The sequence below is a fragment of the Heptranchias perlo genome, chromosome 6 (genome assembly GCF_035084215.1).
Source record: "Heptranchias perlo isolate sHepPer1 chromosome 6, sHepPer1.hap1, whole genome shotgun sequence".
NCBI lineage: Eukaryota > Metazoa > Chordata > Chondrichthyes > Hexanchiformes > Hexanchidae > Heptranchias > Heptranchias perlo.
The window spans coordinates 52062161-52076682 of record NC_090330.1 but is presented as its reverse complement, the minus strand read 5'-3'; the positions used below and the strand labels follow the sequence as shown (position 1 = coordinate 52076682).

The 14522-nt window shown below is 40.5% G+C and overlaps 1 protein-coding gene across 4 annotated transcripts in view; it reads left to right on the top strand.

The window, feature by feature from the left end:
- The window catches only part of dlg2 (discs, large homolog 2 (Drosophila)), an 861897-nt gene that overhangs the window by 21065 nt on the left and 826310 nt on the right, over window positions 1-14522 (top strand). For 3 of the 4 annotated variants that reach the window (XM_067986281.1, XM_067986283.1, XM_067986284.1), the window contains 2 exons: window positions 4-188; window positions 736-1456. In XM_067986281.1, the coding sequence (XP_067842382.1) occupies window positions 1333-1456 (124 nt within the window). In that variant the 5' untranslated portion in view covers window positions 4-188; window positions 736-1332. Of the gene's footprint in view, window positions 1-3; window positions 189-218; window positions 311-735; window positions 1457-14522 lie in introns of those variants that run through there. The other variant, XM_067986282.1, reaches the window with a different exon arrangement.

Sequence of the window (14522 nt, the reverse complement as noted above, 5' to 3'; positions counted from 1 at the left end):
CAGTGTCCTTTCACCTCCCCCCAGCGCGATGACAACGGAAGCTCCGCCCCTTTTCTCAGCTCCAATTGGTTGGTTGTGCGCCCTCGGGCGGCTCCTCGTTTTCATATGGTGACCCTGGACGTCAATCAAACGTGGCGCGAGCCTCTTCCGTTACTAAGCAAAGTCTGCGGCCGTTGTGCGAGAATCAGGTAAAAATAGGGGCCAGAGGGGGAGGCGAAACGAAAAGAGTGGGAGGAGCCGCGGGCGAGATCAAATCGCACCGTGCAGGGTTCAGCAGATTTATAGAAGAAGTGTTACCTTCTGCTGGGAGGTGTGATTTAAATTATGTCATGTTTTGTTTATATATAAATTAAGAGGAGTAATTCTGAGTAAATCTACACGGCAGGCGTCGCACTGCTTCTGTGTTTCACCGGTGTCTGGTGTTAAACCCGCCCCGAACTGTACCGGGACACACGGAGCCGGGCCTGGGATTTTCCTTTTTGCTTCGCAGTATTTCACTTTTGAATTTGTTCCCTGTTACGTTCTGACACAAGTTGTGGCCCTTGTTATTTTCAGTGCAACTGGGAAAGGGAAATCGCGGCCGAAAGTTAACAACGGTCGCTCTTGTTTTTAAATTATTATAGGTTTTTTTTTGGCGTATTGGGAAGATTACCCGAGCGATTCCCGGTCCATTATCCCGGTTTGAGGAATATTCCTGTTCGTTTTGATTCATTTTTTAAAACATCTCTCAAACAGTTACACGGAGTGGTGGCCGAAATTGCCAGGAGCAGCTCCTTCCAGGAATGAGAATTTGATGTGAAATGAATAAAGATGCTGCTGGTTGAATGTTGGGGGCAATTAGTGTGGACTTGACTGACCAGCTGCTGCTGTTTTCTCCGATACGCTTTCGCTCCCGGCTCAGTCTGTTTGACGGCGCGACCTGACTGGAATTTTTTTTACAAGCTACCGAAAGAAAACACGAGGGGGAAGAAGAAACTGATTCTGTTGCTAAGATAGGAGTTACAGCGAGTGTCTAGACTTTCTTGGAACTAACCGATTTGGATATTAAAAATTGTGAAGATTCTGCCTTTTAAAAAAAAAAGTACGAAAAATCCTATGCTTGGTCTGAGTGTGAACTGGACTGTGATTTCCCGTTATATAACAACATATAAGCATTTGGAAATTACTTTTCTCACTTAATTTTCTTAAAGAATTAGTTTTTTCCCAAAGCTTTTTATTGGGAATTTTGTGGATGTGTGTGTGTGAGATTTGTTTGTATTCTTTAGTACTTGTAGTCTTTGGGCTTTCGGTACGAGGAGGTTTAACTATTGACGGAGTTTTGGCTGCAGCTTGATGGGAGTGAGAAGAGGAGAAAACGAGCGGTGTCTGGTGTCAGCATCTCAAGAGCTGGTGAAGATTGGTGCTAATAAAAATCACATACCGCACTTTGAGAAAAAAATGCCGGTGAAAAAACAAGGTGAGTTAGGTTTCCAAAGTTGCCGTGATGCTTGTGTATTAAACTTTAGCGAAATGTTATGACTGTCAAAGTGCCAACTTGTCTAATGTTTTCACCTTAACTGAGTTTATTTTTAGGAATCAGAGTTTTGCGTCGTCTTACTTTAAAATAAGCCGAGACTGCTTCAGTATTGTGCATACTTATGTAGAGGATGCAATGTTCTTTCCTCGGTTCAATTCTTGTTCAACCAAGTAAAGAAAAAATTGGCTTTTATCAAGCTAGCCACTAATAGCTGACTTCCATCAGATTAATATATTTTACTGAAACGATTAACTCCTAGTTTCGGGGAGGTGAGAGAAGTACTGCGTAAAATAAACTAGGTTAAGAATGCAATTTGTGAGTGCAGTTTTCCTCTCTGAAAGCGCGGACTCCTTGCTATCTTACTGTTTCACATTTTTAAAATTTGCTTCTGGCTTGTTTTATGTACACTAAGCCGAGAACAAAACAAAATGGGGTTCTCTTAAGCTTAGACATTCAATATTCCTATCTCATGGTTTTTAGCCTGATCAGGTAGGTAAGTAAGCTGCTTCATCGCCCCACGAAGCGTATTCAAAGTCAATAACAAAAGCCCCACCTGATGGGCTACAGCGGCGAAGTGTTTCTTGTTTTCAGAGTTAATTTTTTTAAAATTTGGGGACTTTCCATAAACAGACAAATGAAAAAGCTGCACTAAAATTATTTTTTTTATAAATAGTTGAAATGTGGTTATTTTGCATTTAGTATCTTGATTTATCTACTGCATAGTAGTTCAAAATCATGCACTATGAGTCAACATAAAATGTTTTGTTCAGCAACCAATCTTGCGGGAAATCAGACAACCCACTGAAATGTAGTAGGTTATTAACCAAAAAGAAAATTAGTATTGCCCTAATGCACACATACTGATTCTGTATTCTCTCAAAAAATTCCGAATGTAAATTTTGCTGTGTATTTTGCTCGCCTAAGAACATTAGGCTTTCTTATGGCAGACTTTTCCCACATCCCACAAAAAACAAGGCACAGTGTTTTAATAAGGTTTTGTGCGCCCAGTGCTTTGACTGTAACAGACTTCCAGCACTGCACATACTAGCAAGTACAGCCTATAGAATACAACAGAACTGTATGATAGAGTATTACCATGGTATTCCCATATTCCACTGCTTGAAACAATCTATTTATTTGCAATTTTGATCAAAAAATGGTATTGCAATCCAAAATCAGAGGATTTTGTTGCTCATTGTACTACCTACATGGCCTTCACTGAATTGGTTTTTCGTAAATGTTGGAAATGCAAATTTTGTACAGTGAAATTTTGACTTACACACTTTTTTTTGGAGTAATGCAACATCAGTAATTATTCCCCTAATACTTAAAAAGATTGTTGTTGACAGCAGTTTCATTGTAGGTACTAGTTTATACAGATTTATTATAAACGCTTTGATAACTGACCAGCTCCTAGGTCCAGATAGTTCACTTTAATATTAAACGTTTCATAGATAATTAAACACTTTTTGAATTGTCAAAATTTTGGTCTTGCGCATATCCACATTGGACATAAGAGAAAAAGAATCTGTGTCAGTGTGGCATCAACATTTTGCAAGTAGGTAACCTGGTGATGGAATGTATTCAGGTATTGTGTGAGTGGCAGGACAATGTTTCTTCCTGCTCTGCCATGGAATGGTATGAGATTGGGGTTTGTGCTTGCTGTGCACCTTCATGGTAAGTTCTCAGCTGGTTTATTTGGGGTGGGGGGAGTAGGTGGAGGACAAGCAAGATGTAAGGAGGTAGAGAAAACAGATGGGAGATGAGGTATTGCAGGGTATTCACACATCTGGCTGGTTAAATTGTTGAAATGGAACGATAGGGGGAGGGAGACTAAAGAAGGACTTTTTAGGTTGGTATTTTTTTTAATGTAAGACTCCATGCACAAGCAATAAACCAAGTCTCTTAATTTAGTCTAAACATCAGAGTTGATCTGCACTATTTTATACTCGTAAGCTTACTGTATGCATTGCCTAACTGTGCTTGAAGGCAAAGCAGTATTTTTGCAATAATTTGCTAGCAGGAGTCAGGTGAATATGGTCTGAGTTTGCACAAGTTACAGCATAACTCCAGCTCAGTGCAAAATGTAATTTTTAAAAGTGCCTAGTTTCAACTACCTAGGAACCATTAAGTCTTGATATCATGTCTTTTTAATGTTGATACAAAGTGGATATTCCTGCCCACTCTCCAAATGTGAAAAAAAACAGCGCTGTGTGCATGCGTTAAAGCCCATGTGCCCAGAGATTTGTCGTCATCACACCTAGGTGCTGATCAGACGGAGCTCAGCCTCCAATGTAACGAGTCTGATTATGCATCACAACAACCTTTAACATACAGAATGTCCCAAGAAACTTTACAGGTGGCGGGATGGGAGAATGAACTATTTGCCAGAACCATTTCTGGAAAGATAAGTTTTTAAAGATAGAGAAGTGGATGGGGTTAGAGAGAAAATTCTAGATAGGAGGGCTGAGGCAGCTGAAGTCTCCAACACTGCTGGTGGCATAAACGGAGGAGTTGTGGGGATCCACCAGGCCAAAGTCAGAAGACCGAATGGTGTAGAAGAGGACACAAGGCTAGAGAAACTAGGGTGGGACTAGGCAGTAGAGAGATTTGAAGGAAGGAGATTTTAAATTTACTGTAGTGGGTGAGAGAATTTTTAAAGAAATTGAAACTTATGGAGGCTGGGGGCCAGCATAGAGGACATTAGAGAAATTTGAGATTAGCAGTGACGAAAGCATGGGTATGAGTATCAGCAGTGGAGGGGATGAGAGTGGAGGTGGGCAGTGTTGTAGAGGTGGAAATTAGTAGTCTTGGTGTCAGATTTTGGTGTTTGTAGCTCAGCTTGGGATCAAACATGATGCCAAGGTTTCACCTATCTGGAGCTGCCTCAAAGTGGCAGAGGAGGGGAATAGTCAATGACAAGGGTTTGGAATTTATGGTGGAGGTGAAAGCAATGGCTTTAGTCCTAATGTTCAGTTGGAGGACATCTTGAATGATCCACAACGTGTCAAACAGGGAGTCAACAACACAGGCGGTAGTGGTTCAAGAAAATGAGGGACAGATACAGCTGAGTATAATCAGCGTACATGTGAAAGCTGATCCTGTGCCTACAGAGACTGTGACAGGGGGCAGCATGTAGTTAGATGTTTGAGGGACTTCAAAGGTAATTAGAAGGGGGCAGGAAATGGGAAACCATTGCTAGATGGGTACTGGTTACATTTGGACAAAGGAATGCTAGTCTGATGGAACCGGACAGCAGAAGACATGTGATGGAGGATTTAATGTGGTTGACTATATCCAGTGCTGTGAAGATGTTGAGGAGGGATAACTCACAATATTTTTAGTCACAGATGATATCATCTTTGACTTTGGCCAGGACAGTCTTGGTGCTATGAGCAGGGTGGAGGCTGGACTGAAACAGCAGTTTGGAAGAGATGAGCACAGCCTGGAGGCAATGACACATTCGAAAGACTTGAGAGGAAAAGGAGGTTAGAGATGACGTGGTAGTTGGAGAGGACGGATGGTTGCAGGATGAGCTTTTTGAGGAGGGGGCTGAAGGCAGTTTTGAAAGGTAGAGATGGGGCAGTGCCTAAGCAAAAAGAACTATTTAGAATATCGGTGAGTGGAAGCAGGGAGTGAAAATGAAGGGGCAAGAGATGATGGTTGGGGAGGTGGGTAGAGAGAAACTGCAGATTGACATGAGACCGGTGGAGGGTAAGTGGGAAACTGTCGTGAGGTCGAGAGCATTGGGGGAGAAGAGGGAGGTAGTGAAAGCGGGAGCTGTGTGGATGGTCTTGATCTCAGATGAAACAATGTGAGTTCTTTGCACTTGGGTGGGGGAACAGGAGAGGTGGTTTGTTATGGAGAAAAGGAGCTGTTGGTTGTCCTTTGGAAAGCAGGGATGGGAGATGGTGAATGGTGAATGATTTGGTAGGAATTAGGGCACTAAAGGCAGAGGTGAGGGAGCAGTTAAGTTGGTCAACAGTGGCAGAGGTGGAAATTGGGAATTTGAGCATGAATTTGTGAGGGAGATGGGAGAGATTTTTTCCCCTACCAAGGGCGATGAGGGTGGCAATGGTAGTGAAAAGTGTTGGGGTGTGGATAGCGAGAGAGATGAAACAGTGATCAAAGATGGCCTTGTCTGTGATTTGGACCTTGGAAGTCGAGCGGCTGTGAGAAATGTAAAAGTCTTGGGTGTGAATGTTTAATAGGGTAGAACACTCAGAAGAGGGGAATCCAGAGGAATTTAGGTGTAGATTGAAATGATCCATGATGAAGCATTCGTTGCAGAAGATCTTGGTGAGAATATTTGCATGTGACTGGGAAGGCTGGCGCGCAATAAGCATTTTAAGTTGGAGGTAAGAGGGTTAGGTGCCAGAGGAGTAAAGGCAAGAGGTCATGTGAGACTTGCCAACAAGACTTCAGTGGCAATTTGACTAAGGCAGGTGATGGAATCAGGGAGGGCTAGGGAGTTGCCTTTGGTCAACATCAGGATGTCAAAAGCAGCCAATGGATGGCTGCACTATAACAAGCCTTTAAACAAATTTTCAAGATGTTTGCTAATTAGTATTTGGATTTTGAGAAGTACATGCACATTGGATGGTCTTTGTTGCCCCTCTCCTCCTCCTTCCCCCCGCCCCCCCCCTAGTAATTATTAGTTCAGAAGTATGATCCATAAATGACTACAGTTCCAAAAGTGGAAATAATAAATTATTGGGAGGTTAGAGTATTTAGGTTAATAAAAATTTACATTGAAATGAGTCAGCCCTATGAAATTATTAAAATCGTGGGCTAAAATTTCTTGTGAATTTGCACCCAAAGATACATGCAATTGTAAAGCCAATTTCTACTGTGCAAAATAGTGGAAATTCAGACATAAATGTGTTACACACATACTGCACTAGGACACACCGTGGCTAATAATGGCTCTGCCCCCATGATAAAGAATTACATCGAATGTACAGCACAGAAAGAGGCCAGGTGTGGTAGATGCAAATTTTCTGCAATTATGCTGGTTCAAAACGGGTGCAAAACTATGCGCAACGGGAAACAAAAGTCATACTTCTGGATGTTTTATTGCAATTTTTAAAAAAAATAATTATGCACAGAGACATGCACTGTATTTTCTGTCAATGCATTTTTATGGCATCAGTGTGAGTCACATTAAGAAAAATGTAAAGCTTTCACAATTGTATTTTCTTAAACGTGTTATGCCTAATGTGCATGACTGGTTTGATTGCTTCAAACTTTAGATTTCACACTTAAAGAAAAAATATGGTGTGAGTTCTGCGCATTTTTTGGGCCTCAATTGTTTATGCTGATTTCTGCTTGTTTGTGGATTTTTTTTTTAACGTTCCAGCGTATGTTCATGAGATTGGCAAGAAATGTCAGCAAAATGGGCATGACGTTGTAAATTTCAGCATAACCTGATGACGCTCCCATAGGAAATTCCAACCCCTTGCGCTTACAATAATGGTGAATGTTTAACATAATGTAAAAATACTTTGATTTTAGATATGTAATTACACTTTCCTTTGTATTAAATGTCACTTGACATCAAAGTCTTAATTCCACAGTTGCCACATTATCACCACCTTTTCCTGCCCTTGACATCCACTGTGGCATCTTCCCGGTAGTATGAATGAAATGGGAACTTGGTGTTTGAGGAATTGTGAACAAGAACACATTGTCCCAGCACTATTTTACTAGAAATAAAACTTTTATATATGTGATCTTGAAATTTTGCAGGCAAGCATCTACATTTGCATTAATAGTAGCTCCTGACTTAAACTATAACTATTTGCAGATGTGAATTTTATGGTTTAAGGCTGTGTCCAATATTTAAATAGTGATTTGTGTTTCAAAGTGTAATGAATTGACTATCCATATTGCAGCATGTTTTTGTTTTCCTTTAGTTGCTAAGGAGGCTGTAATTTTATGTCACTAAGATTATTCATGCTCACCAGAGTTTGTAGCTTAGGGTTTTGAACTAGAGGCTTTGTAAGTCTTGGTCTGAGTCTCTCTATTGATGAAATTGAGGAACAAGACCTGTGATAAGAACATTAGGAGCAGGAGTAGGCCATATGGCCCCTCAAGCCTGCTCTGCCATTCAATAAGATCATGGCTGATCTTTGACCTCAACCCCTTTCCTGCCCGATCCCTATTCCCCTAGAGTTCAAAAATCTATCTAGTTCAGCCTTGAATATGCTCAATGACTGAAATTCTCTACCCCAGAGGGCAGTGGATGCTCAAAGATTCACAACACTGAGTGAAGAAATGCCTCCTCATCTCTGTCTTAAACGGCTGACCCTTTATCCTGTGACTATGCGCCCTAGTTAGAGACACTCCAGCCAGGAGAAATAACCTCTCAGCATCTACCCTGTCAAGCCCCCTCAGAATCTTATGTTTCAATGAGATCATCTCTCATTCTTCTAAGCTTGAGAGTATAGGCCCACTCTACTCAATCTCTCGTCATAGTACAACCCTCTCACCCCAGGAAGCAATCTAGTGAACCTTCGTTGCACCACCTCCAAAGCAAGTATATCCTTCCTTTGTTAAGGAGACAAAAATTGTGCACAGTATTCCAGGTGTGGTCTCACCAAAGCCCTGTACAATTGTAGCAAGACTTCCTTACTCTTGGCCTTGCAATAAAGGCCAATATGCCATTTGCATTCCTAATTGCATGCTAACTTTGTTTTTCTTGTACAAGGACACCCAAATCTCTGAACACCAACATTTAATAGTTGCTCACCATTTTAAAAAAAATGTTGGGTTTTTCTATTCTTCCCAGTAAAATGAATAACCTCACATTTCCACACTTTATACTCCATCGGCCACCTTTTTGCCCACTCACTTAACTTGTCTATATCCCTTTGCAGACTGTGTCCTCCTCACAGCTTACTTTCCCACCTAGCTTTGTATTGTTAGCAAACTTTGATATATTATTCGGTCCCTTCATCTAAGTCATTAATATAGATTGAAAATAGCTGAGGCCCAAGCACTGATCCTTGCGGCACCCCACTAGTTACAGCCTGCCAACCTGAAAATGACCCATTTATCCCTACTGTTTTCTGGCCGTTAGCCAATCCTCTATCCATGCTAATGTTTTACTCCCAACCCCATCGGTCCTTATCTTGCGTAACAACCTTTTATGTGGCACCTTTTGAAAATCCAAAATATACTACATCCACTGGTTCCCCTTTATCTACCCTGCTAATTACATCCTCAAAAAACTCCAATAAATTTGTCAAACACGATTTGCCTTTCATAAAACCATGTTGACTCTCATAATTGGATAGCCATGTGGCGAAGGATAGTATACTAGTTGTTCCCAAGCCTTTATTTGTTGAGATTCCACACACACACCGACCTCCCCTATAAAAAGGATTCTAGAGAGTCCCCAATTGATATCCACCACCTGAATACAATTAACACTGATATAAATCATACAATTAACAGATTCCCTTCTCCAAAAAATATACACAAGAAAAACAAATAAAAAACCTTCCATTATACTATTCACTGCATTACATTGTGAGGTGACCCTTCTCCAGGACCCCTAATAATTCCTTTGTACATGTACCTCTTAGTAAAACAATCCAACAGTTGATGGCTTGAATCCACCCATTTGATTTTAGAGATTTCCTTTCCAGCATTTGTTTCAAGCCAGCCAGATCAATCCATAATCTCTTCTCACTCACATTTTTTGTAGATTGTACATTATCCCACATTGCCTGTTATGTAGACAATCTTCAGTACCCTCATTGTACTGGATGCCACTCAAAATATTTGCCAAATAGAATCTCGTATCCACTGCGTTGACAAGAGCCAGTGTTTCAGCAGCCAGAGTACTTTTAACAACTCTTTATTTTCTTAGCTTCCCAAGCTAAAAGGACAACATTTCCCATTCTCACCCATAAGAAACACTATGAAAACAGCTGCATGAGAATACCCATCAGGAAGATTAACATACGAAGCATCGCTAAAGATAACTAGTTTCATTTTCTTTGGGTCACCTAAGAATGGGAACTTAAGTACACTTTTATCTATATTTAATTTTTGTAATGTTTTATTTGCCCTTAAAAATTGTCTGCTATAAGTTGTTTCATTGAAGTACTTAACTCGAACACATCAAAACTAACGTCTGGTCTAGTTTGAGTGCACAACCAGTTCAAGTGACCAATCAAGCTTTGTAATTGCCCTGCCTCTTTAGATATGACAACATCACCTTTCTGTGATGACCCAGTATGATTCACTGGGATGGGAGTAAGACACTCCACATAGGACTGTTGATTTAAAGTTATATTAGACCCACTCTGCTTAATATCTAAACAAATATATTTAAAAGCCCCACAGGCCTGACTCCCAATTTTAAATTCTACTCTAATCTTTCTAATGACACATTTCTCACATTCCGCATTACCACCCCATAAATCGTCAACATGCATCATGAAGACAACTGAAAGTTTTCCGACATGGTACCAATAAAACATTGCAGCATCTACTTTTAGTCGAACACAACCTATTTTCAGCAAAACAGATCTCACCAAAAAATACCATACCCTGGAAGCATCATTCACTACTTTTACTCCGCTTTCGTTCTCTCCACTGTTTTACCCCACTGCCAGTTCATGGACCTAGCTTCATGGCCATCGTCCTGAACATTCAACCAAAATTTAAACCTACCAGTAGCTTTGCCTGCATGTCTCCATGCATTAATCCCTTCTGGAACATATGTCTCTCGTGTACCCACTTTGGGTAATTGTTCTGTGGATGTGATAGCTCTGTCATGTGTTTCTTGATCACTGACATTACCACTGTCCAGTCCTTGATCTACCTCAGTCTTTTCCTCAGGAACTTCATGAAAAAAAAATCATGAACATTTGAGGCACACGGTGCCTTGTTTGCTTCTATCAACTGCTCTGAGTCTTGAGATTTTATAATTAATTCCAATTAATAATTAAGAATGAACCCTAACAGTTTGATTGCCATGTTGGACAATTACTGTCTTACCATCACGACCTATGACCTTACCACAGACTTTCCCTATGACCCTCTCTTTTACAGTATACCAAATCTCCTAAATTGAACTCTGTCTCAGATGGTCTAATATGATGCTTTAGTGCTCTACGAATTTTCTCTGATACATCAGCCTTGATAAAAGCCTGTTTCCCTGCATGCGTAGCATTTAAATGCTCAAAAAATGGCACTAATTGTGGTACCTTCTAGAGCAGGAGGATTATCACAAAGAACAGAAAGTGATTTGGGATTGCATCCATAGACTAGTTGGTAAGGACGATATCCCCCAACCATGTGAAGAGAATTCTTTGTGTGAAGAGCCCACGCTAGGGCAGTTGACAGTTTACACTCTGGTCGATCAGCCAAAATTTTATGCACCATACTTTCAATCACAGCATGATTCCTTTCACAAAGACCATTGCTAAAAAGGGCTCTCAGCTGCTGTATTCATAGTCTCATACATATCTCTGAACTCTACGTTAGCGAATTCACCTCCTTTATCAGTCAAAAAGTTTGCTGGTGTCCCACATCCAGTTCACCATAATTTTATCTAGAATAACCTTCTCCTTACTATATATTAGTGTAGACATACTAAATCCCGTAGTCAGGTCAATAAAATGTAAGATGAAAATATTTCTGTCTTTGTCCCATACCTTTAGATCCATGGCAACTACCTCATTAAAGTCACAGTCTAATTGAATACTTATAATAGGACGTGAGGGCGTCTGTCTATACTTATAGATTTCACAGTTCTCACTAATCTCGTCTATTAGCCTCTTATACTCTTCATTAACTACACCTGCATCTTTTAGCAGGATTTTTAAATGTTGACAAGTAGGTTGGGAAAATTGTCTATGTAACTTTAAGACAATTTTTTTTCCTCGCATCCTTATCACCTGTGCCATTAATACTTGCCTAACACGCTGTTGAGAAACATAAGGTTTTATTAAGGGGATACAGTAATGCCCTGACTGGATAAACTGGCAGATCAACTGATTTCCAAAAAATGATTGCTTCATGTTCCATGACAAGTTTCATTTTTGCCTTTTCCTTGGAAGGTTTACCCAAAAGCATAGGTATCTCACTAGAAACTACATCTGTACTTATAAAATGGCTTACTCCAGCTATCTTACATGGAATTACCAGTCTCTTGAGTGACCTCAAGGTGTTGTCAACTCCAAACCTAAAACATGTAGAACCTTTTATATTCCTTAACCTTGCTTCAATCCTCATTACTTAGTGAATCAAGATAACATTTTAACCAATCTACCCCACATACAGTTGAAGTACATGCGCTAACACTGTACAATTAAAGGAATCCATGACTAATACATTTACCACAGGATTAAAACTCCTCGTGACCAATATAATCTATTCATGTTCATCATTATCTTCATCCTCAGAACTATTTTTTTCATGCGTTGTTTCAAAGACCTTGTGTCTTCACTTTGGGCAATTTGCCTCATAATGATACTTGTCACATCCAAAGCATCTCCTGATTTTTTTCCCTTGGGCATTTCTAGAATTCATTCACCCCTTATTACTGTTCCAATTTTGTCTTCTGTTGATATAACTGGATTTGCTGTACCTGCTTTCATCACCAATTTGGCTGTCTTTAATCCTTCCGCCAAATTGATGCCTGTGTCTTGAAAATTTTGAAACCTGGTCTGGTGTCTGCATTTAGCATCTGAAATATTTTGAAACCTGGTAACCATCAAATCTTCTATTCTTTGTGTCACAGCAGAAAGCCTCATTTATTCCATGAAAGCTGAAGGGAATGACTGTTTCCCCAGGAATTCTTTTAAGGCAGCAGATGTTTGATCCAACAGAGTCACCTTTTCCAAGAACTAGATACCAGTTAGGACCAGTTGCCTGTCCATATGAGACACCTTAGCACAACCTAGTAATTAAAACACTAATTTGAAATTTGTTAATGTCCATGATAAACTCTTCTATTGAATGGCTGTCCTTTTTCTGAAATCTATCAAATGCTGACCAGGCCTTACAGGCACTTAACAGGTCATCTCAAAGATTTGATCCAGAAATTCTATTAGAAAGGTAAAACCTTCATTATCAAAAAGATCTGCATCCATCCTACAAAATACTTTACTTCTGATTTTACTTTGTCCGGGAAGCAACAACGCCAAGGCTATACAGTTCAAACTTGGAGAACATTGGAGGGAAATTGTACATCGATGATTCAAACTTGCTTTCTTCCATTTTCCACAATGGCCACTAGGCTTTCAAGTTTTTCTTCTTTATGGCCAAAATAAAAATTGTAGTTTCCAACTTCCACCTTTAGGCAACCATCCTCTGCTACCATGTTATAATTGGATAGCCCTGTGGTGAAGGATAGAATACTAGAGGCTGATCTTTATTTCAAGCCTTTATTCATAGAATTTTGCCTTACACACACACCACACCCGAACTAAGCTCTCCTATAAAAAGGATACAAGATAGTCCCTAATTGATGCCCATCACCTGAATACAATTAACTCTTTAATATTAATATAAATCATACAATTAGCAGACTCTACCTAATCATGTTATGATTTTCTAAGTGCCCTGTTCCTTTTTTTTAAAAGTGTGTTTTATGTACAGCAAATCAAAAAAAAACAAAATAAGTGTCAAATAATTTTATTATATCGATCCAGGATGCATTCCAGTCCCTGCGGTGCCCCCTGGTCGTGGAAAGCCTCAAGCGTACCGACAGACACCGCGTGTTCCCTCTCCTGTGGCATTCCCCACGCCCGAGTGGATCTGAAGAGAGGCAGACGGAGCGACCGTCTCCACGGGCCGCATCTAGCCTGGACCTACGGATAGCCGCCTTGGACAGGCCCACGAGGACGTCCCCCAACTTGCCCGTCCCCCTCCTCACCAGGTGGCCAAAGATCAGGAGCGTGGGACTTGAGGAGCAGCCCCTTTAAGTAGTGGAACAGGGGCTGCAGCCTCCCACATCCTGTGAATAAATGAAACACTGACTCATCCAGGCCGCAGAAATTGCAGGTGGCCTGGGAGTCCATGAAATGCCTTAAACACCTATTTATCGGGACTGCTTCGTCCAACACTCTCCACCCCAGATCCCCAATGGCAGGCGCTAAGTGCCCTGTTATCACTTCCTTAATAATGGATTCCAGCATTTTCCTGACGACTGATGTCAGGCTAACTGATCTGTAGTTCCCTGATTTCTTTCTCCCTCCTTTCTTGATTAGCAGTGTTACATTTGCTACCTTCTATTCTGCTGGGACTGTTCTAGAATCTAGGGGATTTTGGAAGATCACAACCATTGCATCCATTATCACTGCAACCACCTCTTTTAGAACCCTAGCATGTAGGTCATCAGGTCCAGGGGATTTTTTGGCTTTTAGTCCCCTTGGTTTCTCTAGTACTTTTTCTTTACTGATATTAATTACTTTAAGTTCCTCATTCTTATTAGCCCCTTGGTTCCCCACTATTTCTGGTACGCTTTTTGTGTTTTCTGTGAAGACCGATACAAAATATTTGTTTAACGTCTCTGCCATTTCTTTATTCCCCATTATAATGTCTCCTGTCTCAGCCTCTTTGGGACACACGTTTACTTTTGCTGCTACTCTTCCTTTTTACACACTTGTAGAAGCTCTTACAATCTGTTCTCATATTTCTTACTAGTTTACTCTCATTCTGTTTTCTCCCTTGTCATCAACTTTTTGGTCATCCTTTGCCAGTTTCTAAAACCCTCCCAATCCTCAGGCTTACTTCCTCTTCTTCACAACATTATAAGTGATTACAGAAAGTGGATTATCTAGGCCTTTTGTTGTAGACGTCATGGTCAGTCACTTCCCTACAGTATATATAGTGATAATCTGGAATGATCTTTTTGATTTTCCCCTAAAATGAAAGCCAGTTTGACTGCCCACCAATGTCAACACTTGTGGGATCATGACCCCAATAATGTCTAATATAGTAATGAGTTAGTTATACCCTTGAAGGCTGCTGCCAAGAAATATGT